This window comes from Danio rerio, chromosome 5 (assembly GCF_049306965.1).
Source record: "Danio rerio strain Tuebingen ecotype United States chromosome 5, GRCz12tu, whole genome shotgun sequence".
Lineage (NCBI taxonomy): Eukaryota > Metazoa > Chordata > Actinopteri > Cypriniformes > Danionidae > Danio > Danio rerio.
The window spans coordinates 21,172,097-21,197,671 of record NC_133180.1 but is presented as its reverse complement, the minus strand read 5'-3'; the positions used below and the strand labels follow the sequence as shown (position 1 = coordinate 21,197,671).

Sequence of the window (25,575 nt, the reverse complement as noted above, 5' to 3'; positions counted from 1 at the left end):
AAACCTGCGGTCGTTGAGTGCGTGAAGTGTCCATCATTACACACTTCATTTTAGCGGCTGAATGAGTGCATCATCCGGGAAATTAAAGTGCACTTATTATTTTTATAGTTTTCAGTGTGAACACACTACTTGCACTATTTATACTACAAAATGGCGTAGAATAGTGCATAAGTATGCGATTTGGGACGCAGCTAATAGTATTATCATCATTCTTTTACACTTTTTTTGCATCCAAGAAAGCCACAAACATTCCCGATCATCATTCATCGATTTACTAGTGGAAAATCTCTCATCTGACCGTAGTTTGAATCTTTTAAAATGTCCAGGATTCGGGTTTTACTTTTGCTTTCTAAAGTTGTTGTTATTTGAATGCGTTTTGCATAATCTTTTCACTGCTGACTGCACACGAACAGTTGCGAGAGGAACATTAAATAATTTATCATTAATAAACGACTCTGATGGACTTAACTATATACTCGGACAGAACAAAATATACTAATTGTAAAATATTTGTACATCATTAGAAATGGCTCATCAACTAGTTTGCCTAATTAAAATAATCTACACTAGTTATTCTAGTACTTAATTCCATTTAAAGCAATAATGTCTATTTTTATTCCTTTTTCTTTTATTTATTGCTGTATATTTTCTTAATTTAATGATGTTAATAAATTACATACTTTTTTACATAGGGCCATCTAAAATCCTTTGGCAATACTGTAAACGTCATGCCAATAAAGGAACTTTAGAGATATATATATATATATATATATATATATAATGTTTTTTTTTGTATATTTATTGTATATATACAAATAAATACATAGAAAAAATGACATTATTTTTGTTTGTTGCATGTAGTTCACCAGTTATGTGCTGTGCTTAAAAGGTGTGTTTCAATCCAGCTACCTCTGCAAGTATATTTCAAACCTACGGGAAGAACTGAAATAGGGTTGTGCCGATAGACGATGCCATCGTCCATCGCCGATGGCCGACAAACTTCACAATGCTCAGCCGGCATCGCGATCCATCGCCCCCCTCCACATTTATATTGATATATAACTTATTATTTTCATGTCATCTTAATAGCAATAACAGTCTTTCAAGAGCTGTGTTAAATGTTGCATATAGCTGCTGCTTGCACAGCTGACAGCATCGTGGGGATTAAATGAAGGATTATACAGCACCTCTCGTGCTTAAAATGTGTAGATTCAGTGGTATTTTTTTTAACTGGTATCAAACATCCATCAGTCTGCGTGACTGACCTTTCCAGGTTGTAATATTCCAGCCACATGTTGGCGTACTTCGCATTCCCCTTTGTCATGATGCTATCCCACAGCTCTCGAGCCTTCTGCATGTTCTTGCAGTGTAAGGCCTGTTTGGAGCAAACACACACACAAGCAGCTCTGTAATAACTGTGGACAGACTGTAATCAGCAGAATGACATTAGTTAATGGAGGACGGACAGATGCCTCAGTATAACATTTCCTCACCTCTATCCTCGCCCAGATCTGCATTAGCGTGCAGGACAGATCTCCACTTTCACTGAACCCTGAGAAGAAGCGAGACCGTAATTAAAATATGCCTAAGACAGCTGTGCTTAACACCTCTTCAAAACAGACAAGACACTTACTCTCTTCTACGTCCTGTTTCAGGTATTCAAGGGAGCGCGAGAAAGCTGCCCGCAGCTCGTCCAACTCCCTGCTCCACTCTGCAATGAACATCAATAATCAACTACTTAATTTACTCAGATCTAATCATCAGTTGAGCAAAGCTTGTAACAGAACAGAAAAGCACATGCTCTTGCCTTTACTGAAGTCAACACGTCTCCTCAGGTAATCTAGATAAGATTGCCAGATTTCTACATAGTCAGTTGCCTGGATGAATCCTGCATTCAGAGCCTTTTCAAACACGTCTGAGAAGAAGAAATTATAATGTATGTTATTGTCAATGACTGCACGTTTAATTTTATTCTAGTTTTCTATGTCAGTGGGAGCCTTTTTCTAATCACAGCATTTACTGAGACTGAAATGACAGAAATGAGTACCTTTCACTGTCTGATGGTCAGCCCCATGCCTCTCAAGAGCCAAAAGATAGCTCTTCCATAGACCCATGGTCCAAGGACAGTTCCGGACAGCTCGCTCATGAGCAGATAAGACTAGATCTTTAATTTTCAATTGACGATCCTACAGTAGAACAGAAAGAAAAACAATTAAATATTTTTATTGTTTATCCTTTTCTTGTTTGTTGTCATTGCGTAAAGTATTGAGTTGGCGAGCTATCAATCCAAAATACAAGAGTGGATGAAACACAAATATAATTTGGGGAGCAGTGAAATTGCAGTGCTGCATGTAATCAATGTACAGCCAAACTCTTTTTAATGACACCAACTAACGTTTTCAACTGGACATCCAAAAGAGAAAGGTCAAAATCCGTCCACTTTGACAGCATATTCAAAAGGTCAAAACATCATAAAATGTTCATTGTGTCTCAGAAAAATGCAGAGAAAATGTGCTACACTTGTTCTGGAAATGTCAGCCGATGTTTCTAACTTAAGAGCTTGTGGACATTTTTTGGGGATTAACAGGGAAGGGAAATCATTTTCTTGATTAAGCTGAACAGCTGTTTGGAGAGATGGTGGCAATTCTACTAGAAGGTCTGCTCACATGAAATGCAAAAAATGCAGATGGTGTATTTGCAGCAAGACTGAGCTAAATGCACATAGGCATAAACGACTAGTAAATTCACATGATGACTAGGCCAATGATTAAAATCACAAAATCAATAGGAAGATTAATATCTTTTGACACACCTAGATTAACAAAAGAACTGTACAGATGGTAAAAGTGTCTATTAAAAAGAGAAAGGATAAGAATACAAAAAGACATGATCAATGTCACAGAAGATTTATGCAGTGTCTGTTGAGTTTGTTGTTGTTTTTTTCCATTATTACTATTGTTATTACCTTTATTACTATTAATATCACTATTGTCGTCAAAGAATAATCCTTTTGTCATTACCAACTTTAGTATTATTAATATTATTGATATAATACTTCGTATTACGACAGAAACTCTATAGGTTAATGTTAGTTAATGCATTTACTAACATGAACAATCAATGAACATTACAGTATTTGTTCATGATAGATAACATTAGTTAATGAAAATAAGATTATTCATTGTTAGTTCATGTTAACAAGCATCAAATTGGATGCTAAAAATACATAAATTTTGAACTATTATTAATAAATGCTGTACAGGTATTGTTCATAATTAGTTAATGTTAGTAAATACATTAACCAATAGCTATGTTTCCATCCACCTATTTTTATGCACATTTTAGAAATTTTGAAAATGAGCATAAAAAAACACATGCTCATAACTGAGTAGTATAAACTTTCTATTCGTTAAGAAAAGATGTGCATAAACTACAATGAAAACACTTTTACCAAACAAATTCCAGTATACGCATTAAATAAAAAGGGATTTTGTTTTAGGAGATCATGTGATGATCAAAATCTGTGTGAATAGACATGGTGGCAGGCTGAGTGCATTGTAAAACTTCTGAAATGTTGTTTTTGTCACTCTAAAATGCCTTAACCATTTTAGTATTAGTGCTATTATATTAAAAATGACCTCCAGGATCAAGAGCGTCTGTGCTCCGCGTCTCACGACTTCAAACACCACTACACATTCATTACGTCTTCAAGCGCAAGCCATTTATTAAACAAGAAAAAGATTAACGCAGCTTCTCCTATCGCAGCAAATTTAGTTTTAACTGTTGATAATTGGTGCCATCAGGAAGTGACGATTTTGTTTGCTTAAACTTGTTGGATGGAAACGCTGCTTTTTTCGCACATATTTCATGTGATATTCCAGTTTGCACATAAAGTTAATTCGCATTTTTGGATGGAACCATAGCTAAAGACATCTTGTAAATTGTGACTTTCGACTACGAATGGTAAATACAATTAAAATACTAACAAATATTATTATATAATAATGTTGTTATCCAGAGTGCATTGTTATTTAAAGTCTTGAAGGAAGAGGTTTTGATATGCCATCTTATTGCATTGTTACTCAAAAAGCACATAAAACATTTTGCCACACCAAAAGCCAGTGAACATGCTTTAGGAAGAACAGGTGTGTGATGAGTAGCCCTTAATGACCATAATCCCTCCATCCAATTCAGCATAGCCGTTCTCCTGCCAACTCGTTTACAAGCGCCTCTGCTGCTCAAAGATTACATGTAACATTGAGCTAAAGGAGACAATCAGCAGGGATTCGCTATTATACTGTAGAAGAGGTTTAATCTAAATCTGTCTGTGGGAAACTGCCCTACATTAATACTCATTCAGTAAAGCGCAATGATGCCTCTACAAACAGGACAGATGCAGAAAACCCCAGCTTGTGCATCCTACGCCAACTCAACATCTGCTTGCAGCTCTTCAGAACAGTTTTGTTTCATCAAAATCAAATCATGAATGCATCGTGGGGGGGTTTAAGTCCATGTTTGTTAATATGAGAACATATAAAACAGGCCAAATGCTTAGAATGGATGTTAGTTACACAAAAATAAAGATTTAATCCCACTATGGAAACTGATCCAGCAATCGTTCCTAAAGTGGTGCAGGCCATCGGGTAGTGTAGCAGGATTTAGACACAATACTGCACTTTGTAAAAGAAAGTAATAACCCCTTATATCCATTAGGCAAAGCAGCTCTGTGACTCACAGTGTGGGGTGTATATAATTTAGTTAAATAGCATCTCAATTTAATCACCTAAGAGAGTATAAGCATGAAGGCTTGATTTAATTACTTCACACATCCATAGCTGCCAGGAATTCAAGCGGCTGAATGGGCTCCACAAACCCACTCCAGCCCTAAACCCTTAATGCAGAAGTTCATTAAGCTCAGTCGTTGAATCAGAAAGCCCCAAATGCATCGCAGTTTTGGCTGCTAATATGAGGAGGTGTCACTCTCATTTTTCTCTCCCTACGTGCCTCCCACCATCTCTCTTTCAGTCTCGTTAACTCTGTTTTTTTCCCTCCCTCCATCTGGTGAGGTGCTGCTCTCTAATGTGTTCTCAGCTGCAGATACGCCGCTGTGCGCTTGTGCATCTCATTACCATCCCATTAAAGCAATTAATGCGTTCCTAAGTAAACAGAGGGAAGCGCGGGGCTGGCACACGTGTGGATCATTCATTTTGTGAGCTGTGTGCGGAACAGCTTTAGTGAAAGCGAATGTATATTTATAGGATGGTTGCTCACCAGATACGTGGTGTATTTGATCCAGAGATCTGGCACGAGGCAGTTCTCGGCCAGCGCTCGCTCAAATATGATCTGGACACGGGCTGGATCTCCTTCCTTTATCTCGAAATCTATGTAGGATTGATACTCGGCCAGCTTTGGAGGTTCAGAGACCAGCTAAAACATTAAAAAAAAAGAAGTGTTAGGAAGAACAAACAAGAAAAAAAAAACATCTTAGGAATATAAAGGGGTAGTTCACACAAAATTGAAAATGAATTAATTTAGTCTCTGTCATGGGCTGTGGGATTAACTAAAATCGTGATTTGAACATGCATGATTTCTGAATCACCTTACATCACATTGTTTCCACAGTACGCTATTTGAACCAATCATTACACAGTGTGCCTAAACAGTGCACGAGACCAGGAGACTACTCAGTACTCGCTAATCTGGCCGATCTTATGAACAGATCACAATTGTTTTTTTACGATTTTACAAACAGAGTACTTGTAAGAACTGATCTTTTTGCATATCATATATAATATATAATATCATATAATTGAAAGTTCTGTTTTCAACGATATTGCAAGGTCATCAAAACCTGGCTGGAAAAATTATGGAATTGGAAAAAAATATATATATATTTTTTTTTTTTTTTACTTGAATATTTTATAATATAGCTTATTGTAATAAACAAAAGTTTATGGACCTATTTCCTTTTAGCAAAGAAGTAATGGATTTAGAGGTGTGCATTTAAACTACTTGAGCATCCAATATGCACTCCAGGAAGTGGAGGAATGGAGACATGTTGAATTCTTCCATCATTTGCAATGTTTCCAAATTGCTTTGTTTGTCATTTTTCTTACCAATTTTTGTATACGTTTTCTCAATTATTTTCTGTAAGACTGCTTCTGACCATGACATGTCCACACTAAATGGTTTTAAGACACGATTAAGAAATTATAGGCAACATCTTTAATTAATTCTCTTAGTTAAGGAGAGATCTCCATTTAAGTATCATACTTAGAGGTAAAATGCGGTTTATGCATTAAAAAGCTTGAAACATCAGAATCGGTACTTGGTATTAGCCAATCACCATGACAAGGAATTGGTACTCAGTATCAGCTGCAAAAATCTTAATCGAAGCATCCAAATATTCTATATAAAGTATTTAGCTGATCTCTCGGTTCTTGTTACGCGTTACTGCAAGTTTTAGTTCCAACCCTAATTAAAGAAACCTGAACCAGCCAATCAAGCTCTTTCTAGGTATACTAGAAACTTCCAGGCAGGTGTGTTGAAGCAAGTTGGAGCTAAACTATGCAGGACACCAGCCCTCCAGGACTGAGTTTGGACATCCCTGACTTACAGCATTCTGCAAGTAGAGAAGTCTGGGTGTGCATGGAATACGCGCGCACGTCACTCCCAATATGCAAGCCAGGCGCCATAATTGGAAATAACGAACTTGTGCGCGCAAAAGACGCGATATGTGAATGAATGATCTATGCATGGCAAAAAAAATATAATAAATCTGTGGACACGTAGAAAAGTACACGCAACCACTTCTGACGTGGTCAAACAGAACATCAGAGCCTACTTGTGTTTGATGGCACTCGCACACACACACATACACTCAGTCGTCTATTTATTTTGCCATAGTAGGTCTGTTCTAGAGACAATTTGTTACACATTTATAGGTGATGTTTAAGAGGCATGTTACAATAAAGAACTAAATGTTTTTCTTAGGAAATATGTTACAGATTTACACCATTAAACATCTCGGTGTGTCAAAATCGTGAATAACATCGAAATCGCAATTGAATAGTTTATAAATAGTTTAGAAAAATTGTGATGGGCTTCTTTTGCCCACATCGCACAGCCCTACTCTCATGTAACCTTTATGAGTTTCTTTATTCAGTTACAAACAAAAGATGTTTTGAAAAATGCTGGTTGTTGGGACTCTACTTCCATAGCAGCAAAAAAAACCTATGGAAAACTATATTTTTTGTTCAACAGAGGAAAGAAACTCATGAAGGTTTAGAACAAGTGAAGAGTGAGCAAATGACAGACTTTTGTTTTTTTAGGTGAAATATCCCCTTAGCTGAAAAAAGCCAGATAAAAATTACAACTGTGCTAATGAAAAGACTGCAAGAGCACTTAACTTATTATTGTAGAGCTTAATTATGATTAGAGAGTGGGTAATTTAATTGGCACATGGGCAATGCAGCTGAACATTAACAACAGCTCTAGATAGCTTCCAGAAAGTCAAACAATTTATGAAGCACAGTAATTTAGGTCACCATTAAACATCACCTATTTTTCTGGGAAAACGGCAAATTTCTATTCCTACTTCTCTAGTTATGCTGAAATATGTTCTCAGAATTCAATTTAGATTTGTCAACTTCTAACTTAACTGAATTATTTGTTGAAAATGAAAATCTGAACAGTATAAATAGCATCATAAATGTATAACTTTGCATATGACTTAATATATTTAATATATTGCTTAATATATAATAATAGAGCTTTATCACACAAACACTTACTGATTAGTATTAATTATTTATGAGGTCGATAAACTTGACTACAAACTTTAAATTTACCGGTTAACATCATCTACCCATTTAATTCTACTAATAAAAATACAACTTGATATTCAAAGAGGAAGATTAAGTGTTTAAGGACTTGATTTTGGTCCATCAGGAAGCAGTTAAATTGTAAAGTTTAAAGGCAACTGTGCAGAACAACCACCAGCACCAATTTGTTAAGCAGTCTTAGTGATGTCAGCCACAAAGGATGTGGATTCAGTGGATTCTTTAATGCTTAAACTACAAAAGAAAAGCATAACAAGAAAACACGCCTAGAATGAGTAATAAGAATGTAACTTATGACAAGATTAAATTAACTGAAATGTCAAGCTGACATCTAAACGAGTAAAAGAACAGCAGGTGTTTGTGGACAAAAAGCTTTCATTACCACAGATGTTTTATTCAAGGATATTCTCGTAACGACACTCGCGAGGACTGCTTTTGGCTGAGAATAAAATATTTTTAAATCATAACCACCGCATCTGCTCCCAGAGACAGTTTTACATTAAATAATAATGGAAATCTCAATTTAGAAATACCAGATGATCTCTATTGCAGTGAGACAAGAGTGCATTTACCAAGGCCTCCTCATACGGTTTGCCTTTCTCCATCTGTTGCAGGGCACGTCTGTACTGGTGTGTGACTGTCTCTGGTACGCCATCATCTGCCCAGTCTGAATACTCTGCGTATGTACCCTCCATATCTACAAAACACAAAATGAACAAGTGGAGATGAGCAATCGTTCAACCTTTTAAAACCTTCTCTGTTTATTAGTGTCATCACAAGGCGTCAATTTTCTGACCAAGAAGAAAGGCTACAGAAACATGAGCTGTGTGGTACGAAAGCCTAAACTGTGATCTGGCTCTGTTAGCTGAGTGGGATGTGATCAGAGTGTTCTCCTCCGCAACTCCGGTGCCAAAAACAGCCAGCAAAAAAAAACAAACCTGCTCACAAAACCAGACCATCTGGCTATCTGCAGGCTCCCCTGTCCCCAGCCTGTGTTACAGCGTCTGGCAGTGCTCAGGTCTACCTGACAGCACCTATTCTGATTGGCTTTCAGATACGTATAAAGAAACTACAGGCAACAATCAATATTTTTTTTGTGCAAGTCCAGTCTTAATCAATCCCATCTGAGCAGAATTCAGTGCGGTCTAGACATTTTGTTCTCAGTTTATTTTATTTCTGCCAAATTGCGCAATCCTTTATTCATAGTCTGAATTCTTTCGGCATCCGTTCTCCTGGACATTTCAGTCTGTAGACACAAGTTTTTCCAATTATTCTTTTCCAAAACTGGAAAGAGGATAAGAGAAGGAGAAAGAGTGGGAAATTGGAGGATTGAAGAAACAAAGTGGCTCTCACCCATTAGAGGTACAGCTAGCTGCCGTCTGAAGAGTGTGTGTATGCGCTCGAGCTGTGCGCTCAACAGTTCCTGCTGCTCTTGTGATGGAACAGTGCCAGGAGGAGGCTGAGAAAGACAGAGGACGTTAAAAAAACCAAAAAAACACTGCAGACTGCTATTCATGTCAAGATTTTCACTTTGGTTAACTTTGACAGCCAATTAACACCATAAATCTGATTAGACTGTTTGTTTTAATGCCATATCAGCAGCTTTGCCTATATTCACAGCAACACTGGTAATAAACATTCAATACAAATTAGGGCTGCACAATATGTTGTTTCAGCATAAATATTGCAATGTATTCATTCCCATTAGTCATTGCAAGATGTGTGTAAGAAATCAGACCATTTGTGATGTTAATAACAATCCTATTGAATTATTTGTACAGCAGACATTATGCACTATTGTTTTACATGTGATTATTTAATTACTCTACCTGAATACAGTTTGACTCCTCAGAAAACCATAAAACCACTGTATATTTATCTGTTCTTGCAGACTATCGCATTTTATGCAGATGCACTGCATTACAGAATCATCGTAATCAATCAAATATTATTAATTCGTTCAAAATAGAGGTATTCAAGTCATGAGGTTCTTATCACAATAAATTGCAGAATAACGAAATATCACAATGATAAATTTTTGTTAGAATATCATGCAGCCCTAATACAATTTTTTTTTTTTAGTAAACAAACATTATGCAAAAAAAACACAGATAACAAACTGATAAGATCTTTTATTTTACTCACTGATAAATGTTCTAAAATTGTTCAATAAGAGTAGTAAATACCTGGACTGTGGAGAGAATCACAATCTCAAACTCTCTGTAGGCCTCCCAGATTGAAGCTCCTTTAGTCATGTGTAAACCCACAGCAGTCAGAGCCCTCTCAAAGATGGACCGAACCCGTTCAATGCCCCCCTGTGCTCCCATTCCACCAATGGAGTACTGTACATACTCCAGCCAGATCTCTGGACCTGTGGATGGGTGTACATTGCCATTTATTGTTGTGTTTTTTTTTTTGTTTTTTTTTAATAACCCAGCAAAGTTTATTTTAGGACAACACATTATGTCTATCAGATTTTTCATGCAAAATCTAACTTAATATGTCACACTTACAGACATAGTCCTTGATAGCCCTCTCGAACAGCTCGTAGACTTTCTCACGATCTGATTCATCTTCTGTTATGCGGATTTCATCCTTCAGCCAGTCCAGCCAAATCTCTGTTTCAACAAACAAATCAGTGAAACATCAAGTATAATACCCACACATCATCACATCTTAAAATATCAACACTGTTATAGATAATAAACAAATACACCAGTTGCAAGGCTTCAAAAGGATCAAGGATTGCACTGAACCACTTGAACAGCTTTGTAGAGTTTAGCTCCAGCCCTGCTTTATCACACTTATCTGTAGGTTTCAAAACGACTGAAGGACTCAATTAGTTTGATCAGTTGTGTTTATTTCGGGTTGGAACTAAACTGTGGAGAGCTGCGGCCCTCCAGGAACTGAGCATGACACCTATGACTAAAGCCGCAGTCACACTGCACTTTTCGCAGCAAAGACTTCCATTCATACGCATGTGAATGTGACGGACCAGAAATGCAAGGTCGTACAACAAGTTTAGCAGTTTGCTGCGTAGAAAAGTTTAAGCTTGGTGAACTCTGACCTGCAAAATCACATCACATGACTGCGTAAGACCAAATGAAGATCAAAACATGACCTCTCTGTACAGAAAATGAAAATATGGATCAATCGCTTGCTTTTTTAAATGTCTAATCATGTTGTTTATTCCTGCCCCTTTTCACAGTGCCGTACGACAGAAATTTGCATGCTCAAACTCTAGTGACTGCAGCACTAGACTGTCCGCTAGTCCACAAAATCAAATGAGATACAAAATAATTTTTCTGTTTATGGGTAAAAAGAAAAAAAAAGTGTAATAAGTCCCTTATGTATAAGTGCTGATCTACTAGTTATGCATTTCTATTTTAATAACATCATCTTTCATGGTCGAAATCTGCACCATTATTATTCTAAAACATTGTAAATTAGTTTGAGATTAGGTACTGAGGCTGAGAGGACACCAAGGTCTGTTCTTTTTTATGTGAGCGGTGAGTCCAGGGCTACACATTTTAAAGGGATAGTTCACCTAAAAATAAACATTCTGCCATGATTTACATGATTTTGTTTTGTGTTCAACAGAAGAAATTCATAAAACTTTATAACCACTTATGTATAAAGAAAATGATGAGACATTTTGGGGGGTGAACTATGCCTTTAAAGGATAAACATTTTCCTTATCATTTTTTTTAAAGATTCACATACACTTTTCTGACACTCTCAATTGTACATGTTACTGCTATTCTATTCTTAAACAACTATTATGACATCCAATAAAATAATACAATTTATCGCAATTCAAATAATTTTTTTTCCAGCAGGGTTGCTTAACCCTGTTCTTTAAGACCCATCTTTCCAGGAAAGTAATGTGTTCAAAACTCAAAAACGATAAAGAAAAATGCAGGTCACTTGTTCTTTCACTTTATATTATATGCAGCAATCTCTTTGTTGAAGAATCAGAGAAAAGTCTGGCTCCTGCACAAAGAGAACAAAGAACAGGAGGAAACAAAATATGGATATCCCACCTTCAGTGAGAGGAAAGAGTTCACTCATCTTCTGTCTGGCTTTGCGTAGTCTGTGAAGTTTTCCTTCTTGCCGCAGGAGTTTGATCAGGTCCACATGGCAGTTGTAATCAAATGCATTGATTGACAGCTATAGAAATGAAACACAGGGTGTTAATTTCAGCTTGATGAGAATCTCTTTCTAACAAAATTATTTCACAATATAGGACCCAGGACAACAAGACCCAGTCATGAGTGTTTTTTTTTTTTTGAGATTAAGATTTCTTATATCAACTGAAATCTGAATAAATAAACTTACCATTGATGTATTTGTTAGGATAAGACAATGTTTGGCTAAAATACAACTATTTGAAAATCTGTAATTTGAAAAATCTAATCTAAATACTGAGAAATAGTTTAAGTTCTCTGAATAAAGTGCTTAGAATGGCAAATTCCCAATTGTTGTGTTTTGATAAATTTACAGTAGGAAATTTACAGAAAAAAAGTCTTATTTAATACCTTAATGGTTTTTGTCATTAAAAAAATAAATCAATAATTTTGACCCAAACAATGTATTTAAATATACAATACTTGTGCAACATAAGACAAGTTTTGTGGTCCAGGGTCACATAAACGAACAAATTGTCCGTTAGAAGTTCACGTATGAAGTTTTATATAAAATTAATCTATTGAAATTCAGAATGAATAAAAACTGCTCAAAGAATATGCTAAATCTTGATGCACACAAGCAAAATATCATATAGGTGTAACACTTAGGTGAGTACAAAAGCTGTGAACAAAATCCTTGGTCTTCTAAACTCCAATACAAAAGCTGATTCTGTACTAGGGCTGCATGCTATTGGAAAAATCTAGTATTTCGATATTTTTTTATTTTACGATGTGTATACAATTTCACCAGATCACTTAATATATCTACTCGGAAAGGGTTAGGTCAATTTGGAGTGCATCTCTATAAAATCAAATAAACAATCTATAAATTTCCTCAACACAATTTCGTTGTGGTCTGTGCTATTTGCAGTGCATTTCTGTATTCGAATGTGTTGTATGTTCATGCACACGTTTAGTCGATGATTGATAAACTGATGTTTACCATTTGCATCTCCATAAAATCTATTAAACAATAAATTAATATTTTGGGGTCCACCGACACATTTTCGTTGTGGTCTGCTATTTGCAGTGCATTTCTGCATTTGCATGTGTTGTGAGTATTTTCATGCATAACAATCTATAAAGATAATAAAGAAAATGAAACAACAAAAATACTGTGTTTCATCATTTCCCCAAGTCTAACAGTAGTACTCTAGTACACTAGCTGAATGATAAAAATAATTTAGTAAAATGAATCACTGTTAAACTCACATGTGGTACAATGTCTTATGGATGCTTTTAAAATCATTATGCAATTCCAGGCATCAAAAACGCATGCAAATGATGAATTATAATACAAACTCAACATTGCATATCCTGCGATGTGTCTATTGCAAATGATCACATTGCGATATTGATGCTGAAATGATATATTGTGCAGCCCTATTCAATACAGCTTGATTCTTTCCAAATATTAAACAATCAATGCGTTTAGGTGGGTGAATTGCCGAAGATTCATCTTTCACAAAGCAGGCATTCACTGTAGTCTAGTATGCAGGAGTGGGAGACGCTGGAGCAGCGCCACTTCCCACGAAGAGCAATCTCTGAAGGCTTACAAACTGAATTGAATCAAATTGTAATTATCAATCAATTGAATTCTCATTATCGATCTACTATAGGCAGGAAACAGATACAGCTTTGATATCTCCTCTCTTGCGTTATGCAACTAAACAGAAAGTGTCTTAAGAGATCAGATACACAGTTGCACTAACAGCTGCTCAATGATTACATTTGTGCAGTATTTGTCAGTGATGCAACTGGACCAGTTTCATGCAGATTAGATCATGGTTTATAATGATCAGGAATGACTTTGGATCAGAACTATATCAAGGCCACAGAGACTGGAACTAGGAATACACAATATTTCATTTCAGCATCAATAAAGCAATGTGCACATCTACAATATCCACATCGCAGGATGTTCAGAGTTTGGGCTACAGCTGACCAGGAGCCAGAGCCACAAGAAATTGAGCCATTTGTAACTTTAATGACAATACATTTCTATAAATATTTATACAATAAATCAAACTAAATTGTGATTTTTAAATGAAGACTATGCAGTGTTATTTTACATTTTGATTCTTCAATTTCTGTACTTTAAAATGGTTGTTCTCCCAAGAGTTGCTCCATTGTATTTATCCATTTGTAGCTTGTTTATAACATTTGATAAATGATTCACTCCACTACAGAATCATCCATATCAATCTAGAATTTTAGATTTTTTTGCAAATAGAGTAATCTAAGCCCTTTGGCGAAACTGCATTCATATAAAAAATGACTGATATTTTCCCAGTGTCATGCAGCCCCACCAGAACCAAACCTGTGCATTCACCATGGGGAAAAACGTCTGGAAGAAATGTTATTTTAAAAATCAATTCTTGCTGAAAAGAGACTTTATTTTGTTATAAACTAATCCTTTAGGGCTCTCATAATCACATAAATTTATCGGTACAGTTCAGCAATCAGGAATCAGCATTCAATGTCCCAAAGAAACACAGGGGATCCTAGATCAAACACGTGGACATAACCATTAACGTTACTCATAGGTGCAAAAGTGCTCCTCTACTAAATATAAAAATGACTGACTGAAATCTGAACTAATCCACTAACTTATGTATCTAAAGGGTGTCTGGACAATACATACAGCTCCTTCCTCTATAGAAGCATTATGGCGCGTATTTGAACTCCGTTCACACAGCACGCGCCAACAAAACACTCCACTTTATTACTGTATATTTCACATAAAGTTTCAAATAATGACACTCACACTCATAAAACTGTCTTAACACTGCAAACAAATGAGTAAGAATTACAGGAAGTTCGGGGGAAATACAAATCAAGACAACTGTTCGCTATCTTGCTAAAGTTAATCCTTTGCTAGCCTCATTCCTCCAGAACACAGTAAAGCGTTTGTTTATTTTATAACTTCCGACCAAGTATCTGGTATGTCAAGCACGCAGGACTTCAATGATAAACGGACTCCGCTAAATGTGCGTGGAGAAACTCCCTGTGAGAGTCGTCCGTGCGGTGTTTTTGGGAGCTGCGTATGTGAGTAGGAGCGCCTTTAGCCTCATTCATTCCTCACCTGCTCCTCCAGCCGCTGGATCTCGGCTTCATTCTCCCGCTCGTCCTCGGACGTGTCCTCTTCATCCTCCTCCTCGGAATGCTCGACTCCCATGCCTTCCTCCTCGTCATCCTCGGACTCCATCTCTCGCTCCATGCCCTCAGCCTCCTCTTCGATATCTGGCAACAGCGTCTGCTCTTCGTTCCCCGTCGCCGCCATGTTGAGAACTTCTTCTTCTTCTTCTTCTTCTTTGGGTTTTACTGGCGGTTGGCAACCAGACTTATAGGTGCATTACCGCCACCGACTGGAATGGAGTATGGAACTAGTTGAATACTTTCTGAAGTGTATAAATTACATGAAGGGAGAGAAAGGGGGAGGAAATTGTGAGGGGAGGGGGAGAGAGGGAAGAAAAAAAAAAAAAAAAAAAAAAATTATAATACTAATAAAATGTAATAAAAATGGGGGATGGGGTGGACTAACAATTCTTCTGATATTATCTCTATATTCTTTCCTCTAACTGGGTTTCTTTAATAAATTTTATTATATCATTATATACCTCACTAGATTTGTTTCCTAATAAACCTGCCAATGTAAAATGCTGAAGATTGCTCTTTTTAACTGACTGAATAAGATCGTTTCGTTCTTTATTATAATTACTACAGTGAAATAAAATATGTTCTATTGTTTCTTGTTGATTACAATGTATACATTGCCCAGTTGGGTGTTTCCCTATTTTATGTAATGTATGATTGAGTCCAGTGTGACCTATTCTCATCCGAGTTATAATACTTCCTTCCCTACGATTTCTGTTCTCCTTCCTCCCAGTTCCAACTTGTTTCTGTATATTATATAAATGTCTACCTGTATCAATGTTATCCCAGTGTACTTGCCATATTGATTGTGCATATGTTCTTATCATGATTTTAGCTTCTGCTTTGCTCAATGGGACTTCTAGATTTACTTTACTAATTCTAAGAGCTTGTTTGGCCAGAAAGTCTGCCTTCTCATTACCTTCCACACCTACGTGAGCAGGAACCCAAATGAAATATACTGATTTGCCCTTCATTTTAATATAATATGTCTTACTGAGTATATTATTAAGAATATCCATTCTGTATGAAGACCTTCCAGATCTTATACTTTCCAGTGATGAAAAGCTATCTGATGCAATTACTACATTATATATGTCATTCTCCTCAATCCACTGCAGGGCAATTAGTATTGCAATTAACTCTGTTGTATATACTGATATATTATTAGTTATTCTTTTCTTAATATGGTATTGATTAACTGGGATATACACTGCTGCGCCTGTATGGCCTGTTTGTGGGTCTTTAGATCCATCTGTGAATAAAAATATTGATTCTTTATAATTTTTTTCTAAATAATTCTGCACTATATATTTTGTTGGAAGAATATTATTGTTATCTTTTAACTCCTGTTGTATATTGAAATCTACTTTAGGTAATGGAAAAAACCATGGCGGAATATATGGGATTGGGACTGCCTTACAGTATTGCAGTTGATCTAATCCAATTATTCTGGCTTTTGCCTCAGCTATCCATCCGAAACTTATGAAATTAGTTTCCTCATGCTCCCAACATTCTAGTAATGTTCTTTTTGTTGGATGTGATTCAATTTGTCCCTGAATGTTAACCCAATATGCCATCATTAATTTCATTCTCCTAATGCTTAAGGGCATTTCTCCCATTTCAACCTGCATAGATGAAACTGGTGAGGTTCTAAATGATCCACTACAGATTCTAAGGGCCTGTGCTTGTAATACATCTAATTTTTTGAGGTTTGACTCTGCTGCCGACATGTAAGCTATACATCCATAATCAAAAACAGATCTCATGAGGGCCCAGTATATATTTTGTAGCGATGTTCTACTCGCTCCCCACTCTTGCCCTGACAGGCAACGAAGTACATTAATAACCTTTTTACTTTTTTCTGTGATTTTATTCAGATGATCCTTCCATGTCAGCTTTTCATCGAACCAAACCCCAAGAAACCTTACAGTTTTTACTTGTTCTAGTGGTTGTCCATATAGTTTTAAAGCGAGTGATATGGTTTTATGTCGTCTTGAGAAACAGATGACCTGAGTTTTTGCAACAGATAGTTTGAATCCCCATTTATTTGCCCATTTTTCTACCTCAAATATTGCATTCTGTATTTTCTTTTGTACAAATGACACATTCCGACCTCTAATCCATAGTGCCCCATCATCTGCATACAATGATTTTCCTATACTTTGTTCAATCTGAGAGAAAATGTCGTTTATCATTATATTGAACAATAATGGGCTGCAAACACTACCTTGAGGAGTTCCATTTTCCACTGTGTATTCATGTGAATATTCTTTTCCTACCCTAACTTGTATTTTTCTTCCAAATAAGAAATCCATGACCCAATTATATGTTTTGCCAGTGACTCCTAAAGATTTTAATTTAATCAGCAATCCCTCTTTCCAAAGCATATCGTATGCCTTTTCTATATCAAAAAAGATAGCTATCACAACTTCTTTGTTAGTCTGTGCTTTCCTGATGTCTGATTCCAAACATAATACTGAGTCCATAGTATTTCTGCCTCTGCGGAACCCACTCTGATATGGAGAAAAAAGGTTTTTGCTTTCTAAAAAATATGTAATTCTTTCTGTAATCATTCTTTCCATTATTTTGCATAAGTGGGATGTCAGTGAAATGGGTCTATAGCTAGAAGGATCTGATGGATTTTTCCCTGGTTTAAGTATAGGTACTACTATAGATTGTTTCCATGCTATAGGTAATTGACCCATATCCCAAATTTGATTAAATAAATTTAGTACTATTTCTAGTGATGCCTCTGACATGTGTGACAACATTTTATAGCATATTTCATCCTTACCTGGGGCAGTTTGTCTTGCGCTAATGATTGCTCGTTTTAATTCAAACATATTAAACTGTAAATCTAAAGGATTTTCTGTTGTTTTTACTTTCTTTAAAAGATCAGGATGTCTAGTTAATGTAGTATTTCTGCATTTCCTAGCCTCTTCAGAGAGATTATCTGAACTATGTACATTTCTAAAATGTTGGACTAATAGTTCCGCCTTTTCTAGGTTGCTGATCGCTACTATATCGCCATACTGTAACACTGGTAATTCATAATTTCGTCTAACACCTGCCATTCTTCTAATCATACCCCACACCTCTGATAATTGTACCTCTCGTCCAAGACTATTGCAATATTCTCTCCAGAATATACGCTTTTGTGTTTTAATAGTTTTTCTTAATATTGTCTGAACCTTTTTATACATGATCATAGCTTCCAGTGAATGGTGTTTTTTAAGATGTCTAAATGCTTTATTTCTTGCTTTAATAGCTGCTTTACAATCATTATTCCACCAAGGTACATTTTTAGTACAACCAACTCCTTTACTTTTAGGTATTATTTCTTCGGCTGCTTGAATTATTTCATTAACAATTTTATTATTTAAAATGTTTACATCTCTCTGGTTTATTATTTGTATTGTCATAACTCTCTTATCACATAATTCTTGAAATTCTTTCCAATTTACTTTCTCCAATTTCCATCTTGGAATTCTATCTTCTTTTTCATACATTATCTTTAATCCAATTTTAGTTACTACTGGGTAATGGTCACTACCTATTGTATTGTGCTTGAGTACTTTCCATGTGCTAACCGCTGCTAATGAACTACTAATAAATGTTAAGTCTAGTACGCTTTCTGTATTTTTAAAACAATTATACCGTGTGCCTTCACCATTATTTAGACAAACTAAATATTTTTCATCTATAAATTCTTCAAGAAGAATCCCATTTGCATCATTACTATTACTCCCCCATAATGAATTATGTGAATTAAAATCCCCACACCATAAAACACTGTCTTGTCGTACACCCATTACTTCTTCTAATATGTTTTGATTTAATTTATCACAGGGATTATAATAATTAATAATGTCTATACATCCTCTATCCGTCCATACCTTGATTAAAATTGATTCATACTTTGTATTTATTTGTTCTATCCTAAACTTCATTCCGCTTTTTATAAATGTTGCAATTCCTCCTCCTCTGCTATGATTCCTATCATTTCTAACTATATTATATCCCTTAATATTAAAATCTAATTGAGGTTTTAACCATGTTTCTTGTATGCATATTATATTAGGTTTCTCTATAATATTATCAATATATTTTTTAAATTCTTGGCCATTCGCAATTAAGCTTCTTGCATTCCATTGTAGAACGTTTAACATTTAAGACGTTCCTCCCCCAGGCTGGGATGATTGTGTATCTTCATTTAAGATGTCCCTAACCGTTTCCCAGAGCAGATCCTTCACATCCAGGTATTTTTCTGCTGATTTGATTATTATTTTGATTCTTTCATTCCTACTTTTCGTTTGAGCGGAACAATTTATTATCTCTGCCATGAATATTACAAAATCATTTTTGCTCACTATCAGAGTTTCCGCTTTCAGTTGTTCACATTTTTGACATGTCTCTGTATTTTTGTTCCTGTTTTCATTTTGTTTAGACACAGTCATAATTTCTGGAACCTTTTTTAATGCTTCCGCATAGCTGATTCCTTGAACAGCTTTTACTCTTTGTACTTCTGCCTGCCTTTTGCTAACCTCACACCCTCGATACGCTGAGCTATGATCCCCTCCACAGTTGCAACATTTCAACTTTGCACCCTCTTCACATTTTCCATATTCGTGTTCCCCACTACATTTACCACACCTTTGCTTTCCCTTGCAAAAAGCTGCTATATGTCCAAATCTCTGACATTTATAACACCGAAGGGGCGGGGGAATGTACAGTCTTACATCATAGCACATATACCCGATTAATATCTTTTTCGGGAGTGTCTCCTCATCAAATGTGACCATAACAGAAAGACTATCACAAGCACTTCCATTTCTGTTTGTTCTTAAGCGTTTAGCTTCGACCACATTTGCATTTGTTATGCTTGCTTTCACTTCATCTGCCGAAACATTGACAGGAATTCCTGTCACAACGCCTTTAACATATCTTTTCCCGTTTGTCTTGGAACATTCTACTTTTTTTCCATTGATTTTATTCACCTTGATTGCTTTAGCTTGCTGTTTTTCATCTTTACAGAAAATCAGTATCGATCCGTTTCTCAAGATTTTTGCACTCTTTATTATACCTATTTCCTTATGCAGTGTTTTGGTTAGTTGTATCGGATTCATACCTCCAAATGTGTCCCCTTCTTGCACAGGTTTAGCAAATACCTTGTATTCCACTGTCACCGTTTCCTCTAGGGCTGAGCATCTATCCGAATCACTTTCATCAGATTTATTTCTTCGTTTCTTTTTCCGTTTGTTGTTTTTAACCATGTCCCATTTTTCATAGTTCCCGCAAACTACTTCCATATCTCCTACTTCATTTCCTGATTCGTCACTTCCGTCTGCATTCTCCTGTCCACTCACATTCCAGTTGTTGCCAACCGCCTTGGAGTCTATCCGCCTTGCCATCCTCCCGCCAGCAGCTCACGCTAACCATGTTGAGAACTATCTCTGCCTGGAAACAGGGGCAGGGCACGCGCGCGCGCGACACTAGAGCTCGCGGGAAAAACAGAAACAGGGGGCTCGTGCTACCGGAAGGCGGAGCTCGCGGGAAATAAAAAAAATTGAAAAACAGGGGGCGCGTCCCGAGTCCAGACTTTAGGGACTGGCCGCTGTCAGTTTGGCATTTGTGATTGTGTCTGTTCCAGAGAAATTCTCTGTGGTGGTTTGGAAAACTCTACTCTCCGTCTGTCAACATCCGCATTCAAATGTTCCTCACGGTTTTAGTCTCAAGCCATGATAACATTCACTGTGAAATTATTAAAAATCACAGTCGTGTTGCATGCTAATTGTAAAATATATAATTATGTTGACGTAAATATATTGAATATTTACGATAACCGTATGATAATTAATAACGTGATTAATGATATTTTGTAATCGATTGAATGGCGAAATCGCTCCCTCTACTGGTTGAGTTGAGTTCTTATGGTTTTGTAATTGCATTGTTGATTATAACGTAAATTATATTGTTTTATTTGGAGACTGTTTTGAACAATTAAAAACACACTCACTCAGGAAATAATAAGAATACATTTTAACTGTTTAAAATTAATGGTTTGTGGTGGTTTGTGGTGGCATTGGAAACGATTCGAGCAGGGCACCCAAAATGAAATTTTGCTGTTAATATATAACCATCAGGCCATTCAATATGTATGACTTTTAATCTTCAGGACAATAACGATTTTTTGCGGAAATGATTGTTCTTTGTGAAAATGCAAGTGAATGACTATCAACAACTGGAGTCTAAAAACATTTAGTAAAAACAAAAGCAATACTTGTGGCCCCTGATGAGGTCATGTAAAGCAAAATGATCAGTTTGTGCAAAAAAAAAAAAAAAAGCTTTTCCCATAGAGCCTTAATTGTTCCCAGCATACTGACAACAATCTCAGCCCTGTCGCCAGGGGGGATAGGGGGGTGTTCAGGTGGTTCAAAAGACCCACCCCCCTTCTGAAAAAAAGTCCAGAATTTGGCCCCTATATGAGCTCACTTGTTTCATTTTTGACAGTTTGCCATAATGAATTGTGAAATTTACCAATGAAAGAAAGCTTTAAGAAGAATAACCAATAAAATAACCAATAAAAGAAGGCTTTTATTATTTTAATGGACAAATTCTGACTGAGGAAATGAGCTGGCCAGTGTATTATTTGCCTGTAGACTAGAGTTTTTAATTTAAAACAAGTTTTACCAAATTCCCAATTTTTATTTATTTTTTTAATGATGTATGATAATAAATTAGCATAATATATATATATATATATATATATATATATATATATATATATATATATATATATATATATATATATATATATATATATATATATATATATATATATATATATATATATGTATATGTATGTGTATATATATATATATATATATATATATATATATATATATATATATATATATATATATATATATATATATATATATATATATATATATATATATTCTATAATCATTCTATATAATCATTCTATAATCTCATTACATTATATATTAATAACTTACCGTTTAAATGCACATTTGTAAAGAAACATACAAAAAATATATATGATAAGCACTTTGACAAAACTGTAGGAAGTATTTGTGTCAAAAAGTGTGGTAATGATAACCATCCAACAAGCTACTCCAACACAAATTAATGCTTAAAATGTCACAAAAAAAACAGTATTTGAGCCCCGAATAACTGCAAATAGGTCCACTTTTTGAGAAAAAAATAACCAGCCCTTTTAATAGGCTGGCCATGAGCCTGAATCTGAAGTGTGATTCTTTAAAACTGAATTAATTAATTTAACCACTTATGAAAATTTTGACAAACAGTAAAAAATATGTAAGTCCACTCTCTACACTGTAAAATAAATAACGCCTGCTATTTTTCAAATGTGCAATATGTGAACAACACATGTAAAATGTTCTAAACTATTCTAATATATTCATAACAATTGACATAATTTTTTTTTATTTTTAAAAAGTTTCAATGTAATAAGTTTAAAATATAGTATTTAAAATAGTTTAGGTCCTCTTTGAAGCCCAGGGTTTTCCTCAATCTGAGATTAACGAAGAGTTTAGATGTAAATATCTTTAAATGCCATCTGAATATTTACTTTAAAATTATAATTTTTATTAGGCTCCTGTTTGTATGTTTAGTAATATCACTTTTTTTGGCAAAGAATAAGTCCTTTTCCTGGTCTTTAAAGTGAAATATCTCAACATAAACAAAGGAGGCTGACAAAACTGTTCCTTTTAGATGGAAATTTCAGATGGCATTAGAGGTTTTGCATCTCAACTCTTCATACGTTATTAGAATTAAAACAGCAATGGTTAAAACAGCAGTTAGTTACAAAACAGGAATTCTATATGCAATACTACATGAAAGTAACTGCATAAAGCTGGTTTTATAAAGTCACCTATAAAAATACATCACATTTGAGGGGTGCAGTGAAAGTGCTCCCCCTATTGTTTAAGTAAAGTAAGTTCTCTGGTGTTCAAGCTTATGTTTATGATCAAATTAGCAATATCAAAACAAGATTGTAGAAATACACAAGCAGGGTGCAGTTAAATCATCGTAACTATCGACTTCTAGCTTAAAGAATTTGTACAAAACATCCGTGCAATTATTCAGAAATGTAGGTGAAAGCGCCCTCCCTGCTGGTTGAGCACCGTGCATGCAGTAATAGTCAGTCAGTCATCATGGCGTTAGCAGCAGCTGCCAGGCGCTGTGCATCTTCTGCACTTTTCAGTAAATCATTGTCATTACCAGAGCTCAGACCCGCCTGCTCTTATCATAAAAAGGTATGTGTCACTTCTCGTCTTACTGCAGATTGCCTCGTAAGATTAGTCTTTGATCAGTTCATTTGCAGTTTCTAATGTTTGAGGGCAACTTTGTTGCGTTGATGCTAGCTAAGCTAATGTTAACTGCGTATGTAAACAAACTAGCAGAGCAAGGAGCTCAGTTGCTGCTTTCTGTTGTCAATTTAAAAGTAAACGTAGTGTCATCATATGTTGTTTATATTATGGATTAACGTTCATACATATACTGTTATATACTGTTAACTGTTCATACATATTTACGGTTAGATAAATAATGCACTTGTGTAACTGTCCTACAAACTCACTAGAGGTGTGTCTTTTAACATCACTCTTCTTGTGCCATAGGTAACGTTAAATAAACATTTTATTATTGGTAGTATTACTTTTGTAAGTTCACAGTTCAGTTTTTTTATTCTATTTATTATGAAGGTCAGTGTCATTATAAAGCAAGGGCACATATTCACATGCTTTAGTCATATTGAGGTAAAGTTAATTTTATATTTACACATTCAGACTTTCTCCTTAAAAGCATAATTTCAGAGAAGTAGTCTTTACAAATTCTTAATAGAGAAATCATATTAGCAGCCGATGACTATCAAAGTACATTGTTCACATGCAGTCAAATAGTGCTAATTGTTTTTAAGAAATACTTCTGTAATTTCAGACAGAATATTCTGCGGTAGACAATATAGGGATCACGTATCCTACATTGTCACTGAATGAATGTGCGAATATAAAACCAACTTCACCTCAAATGAAGTGATTTAGTGGTATAACATATTTTACTTTTCTCTAAAGGTTGTGGACCACTATGAAAACCCCAGAAATGTTGGTTCCTTGGACAAGAACGCAAAGAACGTGGGAACGGGTTTAGTAGGTGCACCCGCATGTGGGGATGTAATGAAACTACAGGTATGAAGTTATGAAACAGGTCTAAAACTAACACATTTTTGTGTCTTATTACAATTTTGATAAACTTTTAGATCCGCTTCAAATATTGACTGCTTGTATATTAATAATACAATCACTTCTATATATAAATAATCTCTTTTATGCGTGTTGGCAATGTGTTTGACAGATTCAGGTGGATGAGAATGGAAAAATAATAGATGCCAGATTCAAAACCTTTGGCTGTGGCTCTGCCATTGCTTCCAGCTCTCTGGCCACAGAGTGGGTGAAGGGGAAATCGGTGAGTCATTGTGATTCAGGCCATTGCACAAATTCACAGTGAGATGATCTCATCTTGCTCTAAATTTGTTTTCTCAAGCATTTCCTCCCACATTGTAATGTTCTCTGTTTCGTGTGCAGATTGATGAAGCCCTGAAAATCAAAAACACAGAGATTGCCAAAGAACTTTGTCTTCCACCAGTCAAACTGCATTGTTCTAGTAAGTTGGTCTGCAAGCACATTGGGGAAAGGGGTGTCAAAAATATGCACAGTCACAGAATTCATAATTATTTGTTTTTTTATCTGGCAGTGCTTGCAGAGGATGCAATCAAGGCTGCATTAGCAGACTATAGGCTCAAACAGAAGGATGAGAAGGAGACATTGGCTGAAGCTCGAAATTAATGGTCTTATTTACAGACCGTCACCGTCAACCACTCTATATGTGACTGATGAAAAGTTGTGTGGTTTATTTCCTTACAGAGGTTGTAATAAACAAAATAGCCTGCATCTATTATTACTACTAAACTCGTACTGCCTTACCATTGCTGGTTTGAGGTGGTTTGCATTGACAGACTGTGGAGATCTTTGAATTAAAGTTTTTTTCTCCTGGAATCACGCACATTAAAATAAACTCTTTAATTCACGAAGATCTCAGACATTACATGTCATCTATTGTAAATGCATACTTCAACAATGCTTGTACATGTATTCTATTACAGTTTTTCAAAAAGGAAAAGTCGTTTTTCTGCAGGGAAAGTTATATCATTAGGAGTGGTTTGTAAGCAAAAGCAAAAATATATATATACTGGTTTTTCTGCTGTATTTCTTTTCAAAACGAAATAAAGCTCTGGGTGTTTATGCTGTATCATCATTGCTTTATATTATCATTGAGGAGTCTGAATT

The 25,575-nt window shown here is 35.6% G+C and overlaps 2 protein-coding genes across 6 annotated transcripts in view; one reads left to right on the top strand and one right to left on the bottom strand.

Annotated features, from left to right (window-relative positions):
• sart3 (spliceosome associated factor 3, U4/U6 recycling protein) overlaps window positions 1-20,512 on the bottom strand; it is a 32,622-nt gene extending 12,110 nt beyond the window's left edge. The window contains exons 1-13 of one of the 5 annotated variants that reach the window (XM_005165154.6): window positions 20,313-20,512; window positions 15,114-15,429; window positions 11,885-12,011; window positions 10,355-10,459; window positions 10,028-10,212; window positions 9,195-9,300; window positions 8,414-8,538; window positions 5,272-5,427; window positions 2,048-2,186; window positions 1,808-1,915; window positions 1,634-1,711; window positions 1,494-1,552; window positions 1,266-1,375 (exon numbers count right to left, since the gene is read on the bottom strand). In XM_005165154.6, the coding sequence (XP_005165211.1) occupies window positions 1,266-1,375; window positions 1,494-1,552; window positions 1,634-1,711; window positions 1,808-1,915; window positions 2,048-2,186; window positions 5,272-5,427; window positions 8,414-8,538; window positions 9,195-9,300; window positions 10,028-10,212; window positions 10,355-10,459; window positions 11,885-12,011; window positions 15,114-15,311 (1,496 nt within the window). In that variant the 5' untranslated portion in view covers window positions 15,312-15,429; window positions 20,313-20,512. 5 annotated transcript variants of the gene reach the window in all.
• A 2,833-nt stretch (window positions 20,513-23,345) lies between these two features.
• On the top strand, window positions 23,346-25,543 carry iscua (iron-sulfur cluster assembly enzyme a). Its single transcript, NM_001003632.2, has 5 exons — window positions 23,346-23,487; window positions 24,304-24,417; window positions 24,584-24,694; window positions 24,814-24,892; window positions 24,983-25,543. The coding sequence occupies exons 1-5, from the start codon at window positions 23,386-23,388 to the stop codon at window positions 25,072-25,074; spliced, it is 498 nt and encodes a 165-aa protein (NP_001003632.2). The 5' UTR covers window positions 23,346-23,385; the 3' UTR covers window positions 25,075-25,543.
• The last annotated feature ends 32 nt before the right edge of the window (window positions 25,544-25,575 follow it).